Raw genomic sequence first — 19,943 nt, forward strand, 5'->3', positions numbered from 1 at the left:
CTGTGAGTCACCATTAAGTTTATGAATTTTTTTTTTTAAAGATTTTATTTATTTATTTATTCAACAGAGATAGAGACAGCCAGCGAGAGAGGGAACACAAGCAGGGGGAGTGGGAGAGGAAGAAGCAGGCTCCTAGCGGAGGAGCCTGATGTGGGGCTCGATCCCGTAACGCCGGGATCACGCCCTGAGCCGAAGGCAGACGCTTAACCGCTGTGCCACCCAGGCGCCCCAAGTTTATGAATTTTTTTATCCAACAAAATCACTCCATAAAGTTCTCCTTCAAATGGAGACAGGTATGAGAACATCCCGGTCTCAATAGGATTATAGTTTATAACATTATTTTGTTGCCTGTAACGGTGAACCTGAGTCTGTCTTGGGGAGAAGGCAGCCAAGCCCCGTGTTAACCCCTCCCTGAGAGGGTGATATTTTCTCTTTTCCCAGGTGGCCAGCAGAGCTCTGAAAATCCCCATCTCTAAGATTTACATCAGCGAGACGAGCACTAACACCGTGCCGAACACCTCTCCCACGGCCGCCTCCGTCGGCACAGACCTCAACGGGCAGGCTGTCTATGTAAGGAGCCTGAGGAGCTGCCAGAGCTGAGGGCCAGCCCAGGGTTTTGTGCCCAGGGAGCCTCCTGGGGTGGGAGCTGGAAGAGTCCCTGTCGGCTCTTTGGCTGTGGCCATGCCCTGGCTCTCTTATCCAGGAGGACGCTGTTCCTCCTGACACCAAGCTGAAAGAGAGGCCTAAGAGCCATAATTGCTTCCATCAAAGCCAAGAAGGATGAGTGTAGAATGGGGAAGAGATTTGGAGGGTCACAAGGAGTGTTCTGGAAAGATATACTCTCCAGTGGTACAACTGGTCGTAAGACTATGGACTGAGATTGGGATTGGATTTTGGGATTGGCCAGGTCAGAGCCACTTGCTTCTCTTCCCACATGGGGGATGTAATTAAGAAAAGAGTTTGATGGGAGAAGTCATCTCCTTCGGGATCCCTCAAGCATTTCATCTTCTGTAGCCTAAGAACTGGGTGTTCTCCCAGCAAGGGCCAAGGCTGGCTCCTTAGGCAGGGTCCTGTGGCTTCCACCCCGGGTCTCAGTCATTCCTGAGAGGGTGGCAAGGCTGCCTGAACGGCACCATGGGCACAGCGTTACTTGGAGGTGGCCTTGCTGAGGCCCTTGGGGTTTTGCCTAGGCCAGGAAGTGCAGAAGGTTAATATGTCTGGTATACTGTGGTGGATGTGTTCTTAGGAAGCTTGTCAGACCATCCTGAAAAGACTGGAACCCTTCAAGAAAAAGAATCCTTCTGGCACCTGGGAAGAATGGGTAAGTCTGAGCTGATCCAAGTCCTTTTGAAAATGAGAGACATTAAAAGCAGGCTCTCTGTCCCTCCTGCAGCAGGAATAGGGTCATGATCTAGTCTCAGGCAGAGAAGCTGAAGTGGTTTGTATGGTTTCACAGGACAAGTAAATGCTCTACCTTGTTGGGCCCCCTTCTCTATGTTTTCATAGCTGAGGGAAGTCACCTGAGGAAGAATTTTGATCCAGGATCTCAACAACACTGTGGGGACTGGGGGATTGGCTGCCCTGAGCCTCAGAAGGTGGGGTGACTACTAAATGCGCTTGACTCTGGGCCTGGTTCCATACCCTGCTCGTCCTCAGTCTTAATGAGCTTGGTTTTCTTCAAACCTCTTGCTGTCAGAGGGCTGCCCCTGGAGGCACTTCCCCTTCCTGCTCTGGATTCTGGGTCTACTGGGGCTCCATCTGTGAAGGAGTGGGGGGAAAAGACATTACCCAAGAGTTTCTATCATTCCTGTGGTTTTAGAAGTGACAGGCAAGCACTCATAATAAGAAGGAGCCCAGTTCTTTGGTTTCTGGTGTGGAGGCCTGTGTGTTGGGAACACTCAGAGGGAAGCCGTAAGGATGTCTCTCTCTGGCAGAAGACTGCATCTCTTCCAACAAGCAGATACCTCAGTGGTAGCCCTGTTTTACCATCTCCCATAGTTGGTGTGGGAAAAGTGGGCACAATGGTAACATACAGCGTGAGCCCACACATGACCCAGTCAGATAGTATACATTTCCTTCAATAGACCCAAAGAAAAGAAGCTATTTCTCTCAGACCCCCTCACTTTATTGTGCCTCATGTGACTGACCTCCACCTGCCTTCCCACACTCACAGATACCACACACATAAATACCACATGAATCTGGGTTGACTTTGGTAGTTTGGATTTCAGCATGGAGACACAGAGAGGCAAGCTTGAGCTGAATGTTGAGGGAAGAAAAGGATTTGGGCATATACAGTGGAGGAACCATGTGAATGAAGGTATAGAGCTGTGGGGACACAGAGGGGCTGGGAGAGATGGACACTCGAGTTTGGTTGGCGTGGCCATGACGTGTGTGTGACATGAAGCCAGAGAGAACATTGGGGTCCTGAATATCAAGCATGTGCTCTAGAGACAATGGGGCATCATCCAAAGCTCTAGAGCAGGGGAGTGACGTGGGCAGTACGTTAAGATGCTTGCTGTGGTTGGGCTGGACTCCCCGGTGGGGTGAGGAGGCTACTCGAAGAGTGAAGACGAACTAAGAGGCTTCCATAGCTCCCCGGCTTCCAGTGCGGTCTCCCCGTGCAGTGAGCCTGTGAGGTGAGCTGTGGAGGTGGGAGCCACGGGTACACAGCTTTGGTCAGCTTCCAGATGAGGGTGAACTCGTGAGATCTTAGTGCTGGGGCAAGGATTCTGGAAAGCATGCTAAGCCCTTCCTGTTGTTTATCCCCTCTTCTCAGGTCTTAGCTGCCTACCTTGATGCAGTGAGCTTGTCTGCAACTGGGTTTTATAAGTAAGTACGGGGCTGGTCTCACCCGCCTCACCATGTGTTGTCATCCTAACCTCTGAGGTCCCCTCCTGCACTGAATGCTCTCAGCCTTTGGTCAGGAGAGAGCAGTTCCCCTGAAACTCTTATCTCTTCAATGGTATTCTGCTAATTTCACTCTGAAAATGGTCTAAAATACCCAGCATCGCCAATCTATGTGCCAAGGAGGCGGAAACATGAGCCGGCCTATCCAAAGACTTGTGCTCTAGTTCTGGTCTGGAAGTGTATTCTTGCACTTGGAGAAATCGGGGATCTCGCTGAGCCTGTTTGCTCATTAATGACACAGTGGGACCATCACCAGCCACCCCTCCCTCAGCTTTCTCCTAGAACTGGGGTCGGAGCTGCCCCCGTGTGTTCCTCTGTACCGCGTGTTAGATTTCTGCATGGGGACTCTCCTTGGAAAGAATCACAGGGAGATTTAGAGCACGTGGTCTCGTTACAAAATGCAGAATTCAGTGGAGCCGAAAGTGAGATTTGGAAAAGAGCACATACCTTCTGCTACTTTGAAATTCAGTAGCAGCGAGAAGAGCTCGAGACGTTGTCGATTTGATTCTGCGGCTGTGAAAAGATGCGATTATATTTCCTACCAGCCGTAACGTTCTAGCTTTCTCTGGGGAGTTGAACTCCGACCTTTTCTTTCACACATCAATGGGTTTAGAGAAATAGTTCACTATGTATTTTAGTTTTGCCAGTGCTCCCTGGGTTATGTGATACTTGACCTGTGCAAACACGCACGTGTGCAGTTTTTCTCAGAAGTTCTTGCTTTATTTTCAGAGTTGGTAAAACTGGGTAATATAAAGCAACACCCAAGTGAAGACGGAGACGGTGGCAGGTTCTCCTGGGAGAAGCCCTTTCCCTCAGCGCTGTGCTGGTGCTGTGGTCATACAGATTTTGATCCCATCAGCTCATGTTTTCTTCTGTCATGCATAGAAAAACATGGGTGCAGGGGCTTGTACACTCTGGGTGTGAAAATATGCACACACACATATGACTCATGTGAAATTAGAATTGTATAAGATACTCAGGATTAAAGAAGAAAAAATATAAGAGAACATCTGCTTTTATCAATAACACTTTCCTCAAATCATTTGCTGCAATGGAGAAGGGACCAGTAGCCACAGAGTAACGCAGGCAAGCGGCTGAAGATGCCCCCAGGCTCGCAGGAGATGCTGAGCTCAGCTCTCAGCTGGAGAAACTGAGCAGCCCAGGAGGCAGCACGGGCCGGATCTCTGGTCCCGAGACCTTGAGCTCCAATTCAGCAGATCCTTCGGAATGTGGCCCTCATGTCCTTCGTGAGCTTGGGCGAATGTGTCCCCTGTTTCTACCACGTAGAGGCCAGCACACTGATACTATATGCCACTCAGCTGTACAGAATGATTCACATAAGGGCCTTGGGCAGAACTGAGCAGACAGGAGACAGAATGCTCTGGAACACCTGGGTTTTATTAACAGGTTCAGATTAAAAACACGTGGACTTTTATGAAGAGCAGCTGAATGAAAAAACCTTTGGAGTTTTAGGATTTTGTGGGTGAAGCTGTGTGTGTGTGTGTGTGTGTGTGTGTGTATGGTGGGGGTGCGTGTGCTCATCTTAACACGTGTGCAATGTTTTCTCTTTTCTCCCCCAGGACACCCAACCTCGGCTACAGCTTTGAGACGAACTCAGGAAATCCCTTCCACTACTTCTCCTACGGGGTGGCTTGCTCCGAAGTGGAAATCGACTGCTTAACGGGGGATCACAAAGTAAGGAGTTTGCAGAACCATTGTACTAAGTTAGGGGAAAGAGGAAAAACAAGTGAGTTACAAACGCTAAGAACCGCTAGAGAGAGACACACTTTATGGCTGGGAAAAATAATGTCTGACATCACAGCCTGGCCGACTTCCGATAAAGGACCAGCGAGCAAATATTTGAGGCTTTCTGGGCCCATCACCGAAGCACGAGAACAGCCACAGACGAATGTAAACGAACGGTCACGGCCGCGTTCCCCTACGATGTGGCTTGTGCACACTGTGAATTTCATAGAATTTCACATGTCACACCATATTCCTTTTATTTTTGTCAGTCATTTAAAAAGGCAAACACCATTATTAGTTGACAGGTCCTACAAAAGCGGGGCTTAGGCTGGAATCAGCCCATGGAACATAGTTTGTTGTCCCCTTGCTGACACGATTGACCCAGACTCGGGTTCAGAGCCCAGGGACCTGGGAACCGGCCTTCCCACTCATGCGTGGGTGTGTGCACGGTGACTTCTGATCACCGGGAGAGCACAGCCGCTGCCATCCCCTGCCCTCCCGGCCCAAACTCCAACCTCAGCGTTGACGATGCCGTGCCAAGTGGCAGCGCCATGAACACCCTGCTTGAGCACGGCCCGGGCACTCTGCTTCTGAAAGTGCTGTTTGGTTGACGCAGTCATTTAAGGGTCACCGAGCCCCGTCTGTCATCCCACACCTTCCTTTCTTCTCACACTGCTTTTTATTCTCCCCCCGCCTTCAGAACCTCCGCACTGACATTGTCATGGATGTTGGCTCCAGTCTGAACCCTGCCATTGATATTGGACAGGTAAGGCACACGGGTGAGCAGGGTGGTGAGGGACTTGGCCACGGGTGTGTCCCTTCTTCTCTGAGGGTCACCAGCCAATGCATTTTGTCCAGTGTCATTGAAAAGCCGGTCTGAACAGGGTACCACGTGAGTCTCCCTCAGCAGGAGTTAGATCGATGAGAGCACACCCAGCTCTTGAGGCCGAAGACACATTAATGTAGATTCTGGAAAGGGCACTCACCTCAGAGAACAAGATGATGAATGGTGTGAACACTGGGTGCACGCACGCAGGCACGCACATGCACACTCACGCAGAGTTTGAGAAGGGGCACACTGTGGAATGGAGATTGAGTTTGGGATTGGTGTGCAGGCAATGAGGTCTGAGGCCAGAGGAGTTTCTCCCTCCTCATTCCTCTTCCACCCAGGATGCATTTTGTCCTCTAGGAAGTAAACGTCAAGTGTGGAATGCCAGAGAACAGTGGGGCAAAAGAAACAAGTTCAAGCAAGAGGAATAAAGGGATGGCTCAAAGAAAATCACGTTTGGAAACTATGAGAGTGTTGGGTGGGATAGGTGGAGCAGGAGACAGGGAGGCATCAAGAGCTGGAGTACTGAGCATCTGGTAGAAAATATAAATTGTATTTTTCAAAAACAGGCAATTACTGAGTATACAGAAACTTAGTCATTAGTCACTGTTCATTAATTCACTCAACAACCATTGGGGGAGCCCCTCCTAGAGGCAGGCACTGAGCTCGGTGCCTCGGACACAGAGATGATGAGCACCCCATTGGGAGAACACACGTGCTTGGCAGTGGGGCCCCTGAGTCCTGTGGTGACAGGGAGGCTGGGAGAACAGACGTGTGGGCTAGCAAGCACGTGGCAGGTGCCCTCGGAGAGATCTGTGAGCCACAGCAGGGGCCCTGACTTTCCCAGAGGGCAGGCAGGGTGGGGAGTTCAAAAAACCTACATCTGCGATCCCAGAAATTCCTCCTGTCTTGTGGGGCTGCCTACAAGTGCATGGTCCTGCTTAGCGCATAGGAGGCGCGTGGGCCCCTGAGGTACATTCAGCAACTGTCCGCCTGGGAGCCCACTCCTCAGCTCCAAGTTGCCGCTTCCCTGGTGGCAATGTGGATGGAACAGCTCCACCCACCCTGCGGCAGATTTTAATGAAAAATGATGCCTACCACGGTGTGATCCTTCTGGAATCGCTGACATGTTCTAAAACTAACCTTCTGTGTTAACGCCTTTGCTCTGCCTACCTCAATGCCTGGCGAAGGCCCAGATAGATGAATCCCAGGCTGGGCAGGAGCCAGGTAGGCTGTGGAGGGCTGTTTCCAGCTTCTTTCCAGGCCCGCTCCAGATGGGGCTTGGTGCCTGATGTGGGAAGTAGTATCTGTCCTTGGGGAGGGGGGAAGCAGAGTGACCGTGGTGTGTGTCTGTCTTGCAGGTGGAAGGGGCATTCGTGCAGGGCCTTGGCCTCTTCACCCTGGAGGAGCTGCACTACTCCCCAGAGGGGAGCCTGCACACCCGTGGCCCCAGCACCTATAAGATCCCTGCATTTGGCAGCATCCCCATTGAGTTCAGTGTGTCCCTGCTCCGTGACTGCCCCAACAAGAAGGCCATCTATGCATCCAAGGTACTGTTGCCCTGGGTCTGTGCTGCCTTCTGGTCTCCGCTGTGGGAGGCTCCGGGTGAAGGAGGGCCTCCAGCCACCCACCTTGTAGGTCTGCAGACGGCTGGTCTGGAAGGACAAGAGGACTTGACACTAGTTTTTGTAGTTTTGGTGAGGATGGCAGAGGGGTGGGCATTCCCTGCGTGAGAAAACAGAACTGGGATGACACCACCTCTGGATGGTCAAAGCTGGCTCCTTTGGGTGCACTCAGAGGGATTCCTTAATCCAGTCCTGTAGGTCAAAGCCTGACCTCCACCCATGTCTCAGGTATGCGTCTTGACACTGGTCCTAAAGGTGATCCCACAGATACGCACCCCTCCCTGTTATCCCACAAGAATAGCATATTCATTGCAGATCAGGCAACACCTCTGTGCAAGCCCTTTGCCCCCTTCAGTTGGCTGGCACCTGACCTTAAACTTGATCTGCATGTCTGAAGGATTCTAGCCTTCCTGTATTTCCTCGCTGTCCCCAGTAAGGATGAAAAAATGGTTGAAAATCAAGTAAGCTGATTGATACAGTCCTAGATCTAAGAAGGAAGACAGATGATCACTTGTAACCAGTGAAATACAGCCATTTGCTCATCTCATGGTTTACTTTACTGTGGTTGGGGCTGGGCCCTCTGTGATCCTTGCCATTGACTTTCACGCTTTGGCAAGCACCGGGATCACTGCGGACACATGATAAAAATGCAGTTCTGTGGGGCCCAGCCCTAGAAGTTGTGATTCAGTGGGTCTGGAGTAGGGCCCTGGCATAGGCGTGTTCAAGTATCCCTAGTGATTTTGTTACAGGCAGTTTCTGATCTATGCTCTGGGGGGACAAAACAACCTCTGCCAGAAAATGTTGAATTCCTGTTTGTCATGATACCTATATTCCAGACGATGCTGTTGCCTGGAAGTATGATTGTGGTGCCTGTAAATGTTGTCAGAGCTGCAGGCAGACAATTCCCCGGCCTCCTAACTGTGAGGAAAGGGTCAAAATTCATGCCAGACTTTTTTGTCCATAAAATATAATTCTTTAATACAACTCGTAGTGGTACATTTTATTTGCATGGTGTCATCAGAGAAAATCACATAGTGAGGGTTAAAAGAAATATGCCAACGAGGTTGAGTCATTTATTAGGTAGATAGTTCTCGGCCCCTGAAGAATTTTGACCATTCTCTCTGACTTACTGGGTGCAGCCTGCCAGTGTCTGCTGGGGTTCCCGACGTCACCAGCCCTCCAGGTGTGAAGGCTGGGGTCTCGTTGCCTGATTCCCTGTCCTGTGCTCTGTTTGCTCAGGCCGTCGGGGAGCCACCCCTTTTCCTGGCAGCCTCTATCTTCTTTGCCATCAAAGATGCCATCCGTGCAGCTCGAGCTAAGAACCCAGATTGTAAGATGGAGAAGCTTTTCCGGCTTGACAGCCCCGCCACCCCAGAGAAGATTCGCAACGCCTGCGTGGACCAGTTCACCACCCTGGTATGAGGCCCCTTGAGTGCCCACTCAGTCTGGGGGAGGCAGGGGCAGAGGCCTGACACTGCAGAGAGGACGGTGGGATGCCAGGCTCCCTCTCTCCACTGGGCAGCCTTGGATCTGTGCTGCCTTCCTTCTGCCATTGAGGCACCCCCACGAATTTGCTGGAAAACAGCTAGAAATCCCCTTAGAGCGGCAGCTTGCAGCTGGGCCTTCTTCAAGGGAAGAGGGCTCTTTGGTGCACAGCTATCACCCACAGATTTCACTGTTTTCCATGAAGATGAGGGTGATGGGTAAAAGTCCCCAAGAGCCTAATCTCTTGTGTCCATCCCTGGCACATTCGAGACTCTTCTTTGTGAAGGCCACTGTGTGAGTACTATGGAGTCGGAGACAGAAAGGGGAGTCAATGACCTAATCAGAGGCAGCACGTTCACGCTGTGCTTGCTGTGAGCCATGCCGCTGCTGGCACGTGCGGGTGCCCATGAGCACTTCGCGGTCTTTCTGGAAACCAGACGATCGTGTTTCAGGGTGATGGGTTACTAGCTCAGTGTACCTAGCAGAATGAGCAGGAGTTCTGTGGTCATTGGAATCCTTCTGGGAGGGCCCTAGAAGATACTTGTAGTGGACGATGCCCATGCAAGGACGGTTTCCTCCGCTGTTGCCTCTGAGTTGAGCTGAACAGGCGCTGCACGCACAGGGCTTGCCAGCTGCCTTTGCAACAGCTGCCTCTGTTGACTTAGCAGGACCCGCTTCTTCCTGCTAACCCAAGTTGGCTTGCCTTCTGGGCATTCGACAGGAAAGTTGATAGGCCTTTTGGGGTTGGGGTTTAGAGGCAAAACGGGTACTCATGGACCCAAAGCGTTCCAGGGATGGGAGGGTCCAGGAGGGTCCCCAGAGCGGGCAGATCTGCTGTCCCAGGCCTCAGCACTGAGGGTGAGGGAGGCCGACGGGACCCCAGGCAGGCCGCCCTCCTCTGCCAATAGCTTTAGCTACGGGATAAGAAACCCCAGACTATGTGTGGAGCTTCCAGGCAGTGAGCAATGCCCATGGCTCCGCAGTAAACTTTCCACAGCCCAGAACCTTCCCACCGTGGCACAATACAGACAGTTGCCCAAATTCCATTCCCTGGGAGGTGAGGTGCTGCATGGCTCCCCGTAAGCTTATGCAGGTTGCAAGTTAGCTCCTTGCAAACAGTCTGATGCAGAACTCATAGATTTAATGAGCCCCTCTGGGTCCCCAGACCTAAAGCAAAGATTCCAATCCAAGCCCCTTTGCTCTTTTACAACACACCAGTGATTTAAAATCCCTGCGATGGGTTTGCATGTGTAGCTGATTCTATGAACCAGTCATGCTTTTCAGGACTGTGAGTACCTTATGCGAAGGGACCGCTCTGGATCTGGTCATCCCTGTGCCTACTAGCATGCCTACCACATGGAGAGTGCTTAGCAAAAATATGAATGACTAGGAAATGAAGGGGTCCTGCCCTGGGGGCACTCCCAACATCCAGGACTGCAGAGAGGTGTTCGGTCTCAGAATGGTGGTTGGCAGTGGTGGGAGGTGGCATGGGCATCAGAGGGGGCAACGTGTCCTGTGCTATGGGAAGACCCCGGCAATGAGTTCTCTGCCATTTCTTCCTAGTGTGTCACTGGCGTACCGGAAAACTGTAAGCCCTGGTCTGTGAGGGTCTGAAGAGAAATCCCCCAGCAGAGCCTTCCTGTGCAACCCCGGAGTTCCCATGGGGTGTGGGTCAGGCCCTGCAGAACCCGAGAACCCGAGTCTGTACACGTCGTGGCCGATGACGCTTGATGCATCAGGATGGTGTTCGGAAGAACACTGACTGTGTTGGCAGATGTTGATCAAAATATGCTTTGCAAACTTCATGATAAGCCAATTCAGAACTGTTAGGCCCGTGTAACTGATAAGCAATGAGAATCTTTTAACGTCTGTTTTAATCATGCATTTAAAATAGGTTTAAGAAGTATTTGTGCCATAACCTAACTCCCAGGACAGGCTGTCTAACCTCAGGCGCTGACAGTCTGCCCTTCAAGGAGAATGCCCACAAACCTCCAGAAGCTGACAGTCTAAATCCGTGTGCCTTCCTCGGAAAGCTTCCCTTTCAAACTGATGAACGTCATATTATAACTGCAGATCCATACTCCAATTTGCAGTGGGACAGTGGGGTGAGATTCAAACCTCTAACTACCTTTGGGTCATTGAAGAGAATGAACAATGAAACAAATTCAGGGGTAACTGAATCTGATCTTATTAAGTGGCAGAAAGTAAATTATTCTATACCATCAAAAGCCAACAAACCCAAGTATTGAGTACCTACAATGTGCTAGGTTTCTTTCTCTTCCCCTTAGTATATTAAAAAAAAAAAAATCCGGGAAAAATCTTCATTGGAAGCCAGAGTGATTTCCATCTGGAAATCATGCTACCAAAATCAAGATCAGCCAGAGAAATCACTGTCAGGGAGCCTGGGTTCTCATCCCAGCTGTGTCTCTATCTGCACGACCTTGGTCTGTCGTTTCTCTTTTCTGTGCTTTATTTCACTGTAGAATGAAAGGATTGGACTGGAATAATCTCTAAGGCCTTCTCCAGCTCTAAAAGTCTATAAATATATGACCTGAAAACTCCAGTTATATAAGGGATCTGCAGCTACCAGAGACTGGGCTTCCTTACTGTGATGTGCTTTCTGGACTTAACGAATCCTGCTTAGGTTCTCCCAAGTTCCTGAGGTTGGTAAAGAGAACAGGAGAGGAGCAAACATCCTCTAGTTGCTCCGAAAGGTGATTTCATCGCTGTGTGGTGCGGGTGGCTGAGGTGACATTGTCATATGCCTTCACTGCTTCAAACACCCAAATTTCTGCCAGATGGGGCCATGGTTCTGGCCATGGAAAGAGAATAGTGGAGGCCATGCACTTGATCCTGGTGCTTAATGCCACTAATAAATTAAACGGTCAGCTGCTTGGCATGTGAGAAATACTTATTAATCATCCTACTCTCACCAAATGCTAATACCTGCCATGTCTTAGCCAGACTTCATTTCTAGAGAACAGACACACTAAACACTCACATACACACACACACATGCACACACACACATACGCTCACGCACTTTCTTTGGAGGGGGCGGGGCAGAAGGAAAGGGAGAGAGAGGATCTTAAGCAGGCTCCATACCCAGCGCAGGGCCCAACGTGGGACTCCATCTCGCCACCCTGAGCCAAAATCAAGAGTCAGACACTTACCCGACTGAGCCAACCAGGTGCCCTATACACTTTCTTACAAAATTCCCTTCCTCAGAGTATTCTAGGTATGCCAGCTGTTTTACAGTGCCTTAAGAGCAAAGAACATTAGAAATTGAACTGATATTTCCATGGAGATCCATGCACGTCCATTTTATTGGCTTTCTGGAATGTTCTAGGACATTAGGACACAAGCCTAAGACTGAAATGTGTCTGCTGTCATTAGTGAGCCTGCAAGGACTGAACAATGACTGCGTTTTCTTCTGAGCTTAGGAACAGAGGCAAGGCCGAGTGGTTATAAAAATCCAACAAGCAAGTGCTTTGTGAGCTGTCCATCACTGTGTTATGCTGAGGGGCTGTTCTCGCAGACACCTGGCCTCGCCCTGTCATCTCAATCTGGAGTCTGGCTGGCTCAGTCAGTTGAGCATCTGCCCTGGCCTCAGGTCATGATCCCAGGATCCTAGGGTAGAGCCCTGCATCGGGCTCCCTGCTCAGTAGGAAGCCTGCTTCTCCCTCTGCCCCTGCTTGTGCTTTCTCTCTCTGTCAAAATAAAATAAATAAAATCTTTAAAAAAATATCAAGTGTCTGGAGTCTATAAGGGGAGGGTGCTTGGTCTTCCTGGTATTGCGCAAGGGTTGTGGCCAACACTGCCTGCAGTATCCCAGTGCCACCTGCAGAGGGCGATGGAAGACTGGACATGAGACGAAAGCCTCCAGGCCCAGCGGCACTGCATCTGGGGTTAGTAAACGGGAAACTGACGGAGGATCTCAGTGTAGATGGGAGTGTCTTCAAAGGCTTCTCCACGAGCTGGACTTAACGCTGACCTAGGGTTTGAGAATGACAAAATCTCAAAAGAGCCCTTGGACGATGTGGGTCAGCCATGGCAGCCTGAGCTCTTGATGAAAGGCTAGTGGGGGGATGGGGAAGGCGGGTCTTCTTTTCTGGGCGTCTGTAACTTAACGGGTGCCACATTTAGTGCTTGACCTACAGGGTCTCATCTGATCCTCCCAGTGGCCTGAAGAGGCATTCATTTAATCTCTGCAGCCGCATGAAGGAGAAGCCTGACCCACCGCTACAGAGAGGACTTCCTCAGCCAAGGGTCTTTACTCCTGGGAGCCCCCACGGGCCGCGCAGCCAGGAAGCTGGTGTAGACCCGGAGCTGATCAGCCTGACAGAGTGGTCTCGGCCGAAGCAGGCTCCCAGAGGCTGTGGGAGGCACCTAGATGCTTCTGTGTTCTCCTGCAGGCAGTGTTGTGTTCTAAGGCTGGCGTGGCCAGACTGCCGAGGTGTTGTCCAAAGGCTGCTGAGGAATGGCACCCTACTCCAGAGCTGGGGTGACTGGAAGGCCAGGATGGGGGGGACAGGATGGATGGAGGGTGTAGGAGAAACCCCAGGCAAAGGATGAGGACAGAAATAGTTCCAGCTTATTGATTTATGACTGGGAACATCCCTGAGCCTATGATATTTTTATCTTTAGTTGAGGGGGAGCCTGGAAACCATTTGCTGCCTATTTTAGATCCTGGGATAAAGCTATTTGGAACGTGCGGCTTCCTTGGCTGAGGCTTGATGTCACCCTGGGGCCCCCAGGCCCAGGGGTCTGGCCTTTTGTTTTATCTCTATCCTGAACTGCAGGAGTACATGCCCCTAAGGCGGGAGACAGATCTTGTGACAATCTTGTCACCTGAAGCAAAGCAGCCCACGGATGGGAGTGGAAATGTCAGGCTTTGCCCTTGAACCGGCGCAGCCGGGGCCCTGCACATTCCCACAGACCGACTCAGCATTCTGGAGCGTGGGGACCATCAAGCTCAGGCTCTTTGTTTCAGAGCTGAGAAACCTAAGCCCAGAGAGGGTAACTGACTTGTTTAGGGTCCCACAGCCCTTCAGTGAGAGGGATAGGCTTAAGACAAGGGTGCCTGACTCCTGGTCCAGACTATTTAAATCATACCTCTGCTGGCCAAGTGGGCCTTCTCTTATGCAATTGGGTCAGATTGCTGGGGAATCTGATGGAAATCTAGTTATGCTGGTTGGGAAGAAGATTAGAGATCTCGGGGCCCAAGACAAACACCGTGGCAAGGGGGGCATCTGCCTTACTGCTGCCTAAGTTCCTAGGGCAGGATCCTAAAATGAGCTTCTTTCTTAAGCCCCACCACCTGGAGCAAAACAGTTACGTGGAAAACATCCCTTCGTTCCAGAGTGGGATGCGAAGTCATCTATGCAAGACTTATTATTGTGTCACCTATAGCTCATCCCCTACCTCGAGGAAATAAAGGGTTGACATGGAGTTTGAGAACTTGGAGAGAGAGCTCTCTGAAGATAGCAAGCTGTACATCGTCCCTGCCAAAGAGAGAGAGAGAGAGAGAGGGAGAGAGATTGTATTCTAGGGGGGAAGATCTCCTGACCAGGCCATTGGAGGGGGAGCTTCAAAGGGACACTCAAAGACCCAAACCAGGACAGTTGCTTGAGAACCTGCAGTTGAATCAGCCAGAGGCAGCAGGAGAGCAACGGGAAGGGAGCATGAGCCAGCCGCCGTTCCTCCAGTGTCAAGGCAAGGAGACTAATGTGGCCGCACCGGATGTCACCCAGAGGACTGCCTGGAGAGGGTGGGAGAGTCTTATGCCCAGGGCTCAAAAGGGCCTCAGGTGAGCTTTCTCCAGTGTGGCCTGTAGGAAATACTCATACCTCCTGACACTGCCTCCTCTGATCCAGCCGGATATCCAGCCAGCCCCTCTCTAAGGCCCCTGCCCCCACCCAGCTCCACCCCATAGAGGGCTTTCTGTAGGGAGGAAGGTAGCAGAGCTCTCTCCGGTGCTTCCGTGACAGGCTGAGAGTAAGACCGAGGGTCTCTTTCCTGACCTTGAGCCCTGAATGTTGGGAGTAGGGAGCGTAAGGAGGCTGGGCCCGGGCTGCTCCCATTGTTCTCATGTGCTCCTGCCTCAGTCCGGGGAGCACAGAGAACATTCCTGAGAGTCTGAGAAGCATGTATCTCCCTCCCTCCCTCTGCCTCCTCCTCTCCCATACATCCTACCTGAAGTAGAGACCTGGTCCCTTCCCCTGTGCAGCCAATTGTCCTAACCTTCGAACTTTTGATAAATACCGAACTGGCCCACGCATTTCCCTGTGTTCTTCCTTCCATGAGGTGGTCCAGGGGTCCTCCTTGCTGCATGACAGCCTTGTGAGGCACTGCCATTCCTTGCTTCCCGCCTAGGCTGGACTGAGTGCCTGCCCTGGGGCGATGGCAGGCTACCTGCCTGGGCCCGCACTGGGTGACGTAGGAGCTGAGTATAACACATGGGGGCTGAGACCCTCTGCTTCTCCTCTTCCCTCTTCTCTCTTGGGCAACTCACTTAGTTGCTCGGAACCTCAGTCTTCCCATCCATGAAATGGGCATGGATAATCATACCTCCTCTGCTGGGCTGTTGTGAGGAGTGAAAGAGGGAACGGATTAGAAAGCACTTTGAGGAGTGCAGAGCTGTATTTTCTAGGCTTGACTGGACCTTGAAGCAGACAAACTCCGGGAGGATCACGAGTGAGCTTCCGAAACACGGTGCAAGGGAGGTTGCAGCAATGAGTCAGGTCAAGCTCTTGACCATAATGAGGTGTGGGCTGAGGGGGAACTGCCGGCACCCAGACGGCTGTGGTCTTAAACCAAGTTAGACCGTTTCGTGTGTCATTATATTTTGGCACAAACGACAAAAATGATTGATTAGCATGTCTCAGCTTTTCACACAGACGCTACTTTCCCAGCACACTGGCCTGGAGAGGAGGGCTGGCTCTCAGCTCCCCACGGCTAACTAATACATACCCATGAGAGTGGGCACAGAGTGCATCAGGCATCTTCCCAGGCCTTTATTAAGAGGCTGGAAGGAGACAGTCCTTCACTCTGTCACCTCTGCCATTTAATCTTGCCTGATAAAGATAACAACTGACACTCTTACAGCAATTTGCAAGGCCCTTTACCTTTTATTATTTAATGGAACTCTTGCAGTAAACCTACGCAGTGTGTGTTATAATCATACCCATTTTACAGATGAGGAAGCAGAGGCTCGGGGCAAGAAGGTGGTGGTGCAGTCGAGAACACTAGCTGTGACCTCCACAGATATGTTCCCATCTTGGGTGTCCCACTTAGCTGCTGTGTGATCTCGACCAAATTGCTTAAATCTTTGTACTTGTACTTTCTCATCTAATCTGGTAACAGCCTTCCTCCCTAGCACTCACTGCCACCCTGCCCCTGGGACCCGAGGGGGCCACCTCTCTGGGAGATTGGGCCGTGGTCATCGGTGGTGATCTGTGGACCTCAACTGATGAGGACAATGGCTTGCGAGGAGCTCAGCCCTCATTTGCTGAAATCCCACATGGTCTTTTTTTTTATTATTATTATTATATTTTTTATTATATTATGTTAGTATATATAGTATGGTGATACAGTACATCCCTGATTTTTGATGTAAAGTTCCATGATTCATTAGTTGTGTATAACACCCAATGCACCATGCAATACATGCCGTCCTTAATACATGGTCTTCTTGCTTTGGGCAGGTGCCTTGTGCTTCCTGACGGCCATATGCTGGGCTGAGCCCAGGGCTGGAGTGGAAGGAGCATGGGCTGCATATGAACCCTCTTCTCCGCTCCGACAGCATCTGAGCTCTCTTCCCTTGGGTCGATGACTCACCCTCTGAGCCTCAGTCTCCTCACTGAGAAAAGGAAGGTAGCAAGACCCACTGTCAGTATTTTGACACTCAGTGAGGTCAACCGTAAAAGCGCCCAGCACGGCATTTGGCCCCAGCTTGGCTGCTCCATAAATATCATCCCGTTGCTGTTGCAAGATGTGCCCGGCCTCTGGACGAAATGTTGTAAGTGTAGTGGCAAACACGTTTCCACTGTGTACTTGCAGTGGACCCTGCTGGAAATCCTCTAACTGGGCTGCCAGTTACCGGTTTCTCTAAGCGTTGGCTGCTCATGGCTTGTATCCGCCACCTGTTGTCTGGAGACTCGCCCTCAGCTACAGCAGAAGCTACCTCACCCGGGAGGTTAGAAGCCCTCTGCACCCCTTACCCCTGAGGGCAGACAGTGACCAGCTGTCAGCAGGGGCAGAACAATGGCCCTTGCCCCTGTCCTGGGGTGGGGGGGCAAGGCTGAAACCAGACTCCCGCTGAGCCCCCAGCCTTGCTTTGCACACCTGCCCTACTCATTCTGTCTTGAGAGCAGCTCCCCTTCCCCCTCAAATCACGGCAATCAATTGCTTCTAAATCCTGGCTTCTTGGGAACGACCCTGGGACAGGTCCTATGCTGTTTTCTACTTGCGTCATTTAAAAACACATTACATTTACACATTACATTCTTGCATCCCTGCCCTCTGGGTATTGTAGGGCTGGGAATCCTCACCATCTTGCAAAGTAATGTGCGGCTGGGAATTCCCAACTTACTGGGAGCTCAGAGTCAGTCTAATGAGATCAGGTATGTGTGCTTGGTTGATCTTGACCGTACCTTGAGTCTCTCCCGAGTCTCCATCATTCCCCAGGGCCACTTGTCCCATTCTTACAAAAATGTCCTCTGGTCAAAGCATCATCAATTTCCTCTACTGTTTCGTTGAATCCTCCTCTTTTGCTGAGATAGATAGATCTCACACAAAAGTGACCAGGGCCGTCCTCTGGTCCAAGCATCATCAATTTCCTCTACTGTTTCCTCTCCTCTTTTGCTGAGATGATAGATCTCACACAAAAGTGACCAGGGCCGTCTGCCTTGCCATTGTTGGTTCCTTATATGATCACATGTACCTGGGCTCTGAGAAAATGATATGCATTGCTCCAATGGGGTACCTAAAACATTTTAGAGCTGGAACGGACAACTCCAAAGGACCTAGCTTGGTGGACCTCACGTGGGGGTGATTTGTCCCTCAGGGGACATTTGGCCATGTCTGGGACCTCTTTGGTTGCCACAAATTCGGGGGGGGGGTGACACCTGGCATCTGGTGGGTACAGTCCAAGGATGCCACTAACATCTTGCTATGCCCAGGGCAGCCCCCTGAAACCCCCTGAAGCAAAGAATTATTTAGACCCAAATGTCAACATTGCTGAAGTTGAGAAACCCTGGTCCCTCCGACCACCTTGATATCAGGGAGATGACTGAGGGCCCTGGAGGTGGTGGTGGCAGAATTAAAACCTGGCTTGTTCTTTCTACTGACCTGTTGTCTCTATATGTTATAGCTTCAGTTCTGTGTAGCAAGTGTGTGACAACAATCTCCTTGTAGAATGGAAACCTTCTAGTGCAAGAGCATACCAAGAAGTTCTTATTTCTAATTGGACACTCAAGAGGTATCCACTCAGCATGAGGAATTACCCTCCCTGCAAAATATCTCTCTATCTCTATCTATTATCTATCTATCTATCTATCTATCTATCTATCTATCTATCTATCTATCTATCATCTATCTATCTATCTATCTATCATCTATCATCTATAGATCTCTCTCTATATCACACACACACACACACACACACACACACACACACATATCATATATATCTAGTCCCATGTATATAAACTCCCCAGAAGGGGGATGGGGGAATATCTGGTCTATTAGACAAGTTTCAAGTGTTGTATTTCATAACCAGATACACTGTGAGTTTGTTTGCTTCCCTATGATCTATGTTTTTCCTTTAAGAACTTTTTTCTTAAATAAATTACAGTATATATCAAACATAAGTAATACAGAGAAAAATTAAAGACAAATATATACTTCCCACCCAGTTCTAAAAATGTGTTTGTTTTCTATGTTTAAAAATTAATGTTTTAAGTACAGTTGAAACCTTCCAATGTATCTCCGATCCTCAGGCTTTCCTCTCTGCCTTGAGGCAGTCAGTATCCTAAGGTTGGTGTCTATCCTCCCCATTCATGTTTTTATATTTTGACTGGATATATACATATATCCATGGGCAAGGCACAGCACTTGCGCATGAGTGTTTTAAAATTCATACCCATCAACTACCAGAATAGCTCACATTTGAAAGACTAAAAACTCAAGTGTCAATAAGATGCAGAGTTACTGGAACTCTCATATAATGTTAGGGAAGTAAGTTGGTAAAACCACTTTGGAGAACTATTTGGGGGGTCTCTGCAAGAGCGGAAAGCACGCACACCCGCCGACCCAGCAATTGCTGAGCTATCCCCGAGGGAAATGCATGCACATATGCACCAAAGAGAAGCCCAAGATTGATCACAGCCGCGCTCTTGTTAAGTCCCACACTGAAACCCCCAGAGGTAGACCACTAACGGAGGCCGTAAGTTAATCGTGGTGCACTCATGCAGCGGACCCCGGGCACAGGCAAGAGTGAGTAAGGTGTAGCTTCAGGCTTCAGTGGCGACGCAGCTCACACACGTAATACGGAATGACAGAGGCGAGACGCAAAGTGAGTACAAACTTTTTGTATGATCCCACGTATATAAACTCCAAACTAGGCAAAACTCACCTACGGGGTTATGGTAGTAGTTATCTTCTGAGGGGGATAGTACCTGGAGGAGAGAGGGGATCTTTCTGGAATGCTTGGGAATGTGCAAGCTCTTAATCTGGGTGCTGGGTACAAGGGCCGGTCACTTTGTGAACTCTTTGAACTGTCCATTATGATTGGTACACTTTATATAGGTATATTTTTCTTCAATATAAAGTTTCCTTTGGAAAAAAAATCCATGATACCACATGGAGAGAACCTTCTCCAACTGGAGTTTCTATTCAACATTACCTCACCCCCCCTTTTTTTTTAGAGAGAGAGAGCATGTGTGCATGTGCATGTGGGGGGGAGGGGCAGGGGGAGGGAGAGAGAGAATCCCAAGCAGAGTTCACGCCAGCACCGGGCCCCCTGCGGGGCTCAATCGCACAACCCTGAGATCGTGACCAGAGCTGAAATTAAGGGTCAGCTGGGTTAACCCACAGAGACACCCAGGTGCCCCTCATTATCCTTTTGATATGTAGCCACCTTGGCCCATTTGACCTGGTTCAGTCGTTTCTCGGTTACATTGTGTTTTTCTAAGTGTATTTGTCAAAATGTGTTTTTTCATTCCCCTGCTAAGGGACGTTCATGCTATTTCCAATCCTTCATGATTACAAACAACACCATTTGGTGTTTCTCTACTGGCCGTGTTCTCTTTTTCTCATTGTGTTCCATTGGCGTCAAGCTTTTCCTT

At 50.2% G+C, this 19,943-nt stretch overlaps 1 protein-coding gene across 1 annotated transcript in view; it reads left to right on the top strand.

Moving 5' to 3' along the window:
- Positions 1–10,913, top strand: part of XDH (xanthine dehydrogenase) — a 59,282-nt gene extending 48,369 nt beyond the window's left edge. The window contains exons 29-36 of the mRNA XM_045809129.2: positions 442–570; positions 1,247–1,321; positions 2,780–2,832; positions 4,491–4,605; positions 5,357–5,422; positions 6,847–7,035; positions 8,350–8,526; positions 10,159–10,913. Of these exons, the coding sequence (XP_045665085.2) occupies positions 442–570; positions 1,247–1,321; positions 2,780–2,832; positions 4,491–4,605; positions 5,357–5,422; positions 6,847–7,035; positions 8,350–8,526; positions 10,159–10,209 (855 nt within the window). The 3' untranslated portion in view covers positions 10,210–10,913. The remainder of the gene's footprint in view (positions 1–441; positions 571–1,246; positions 1,322–2,779; positions 2,833–4,490; positions 4,606–5,356; positions 5,423–6,846; positions 7,036–8,349; positions 8,527–10,158) is intronic.
- Positions 10,914–19,943: the final 9,030 nt, after the last annotated feature.

Source organism: Ursus americanus, chromosome 7, assembly GCF_024610735.1.
Source record: "Ursus americanus isolate L20-20 chromosome 7, mUrsAme1.1.p, whole genome shotgun sequence".
Classification (NCBI taxonomy): Eukaryota; Metazoa; Chordata; class Mammalia; order Carnivora; family Ursidae; genus Ursus; species Ursus americanus.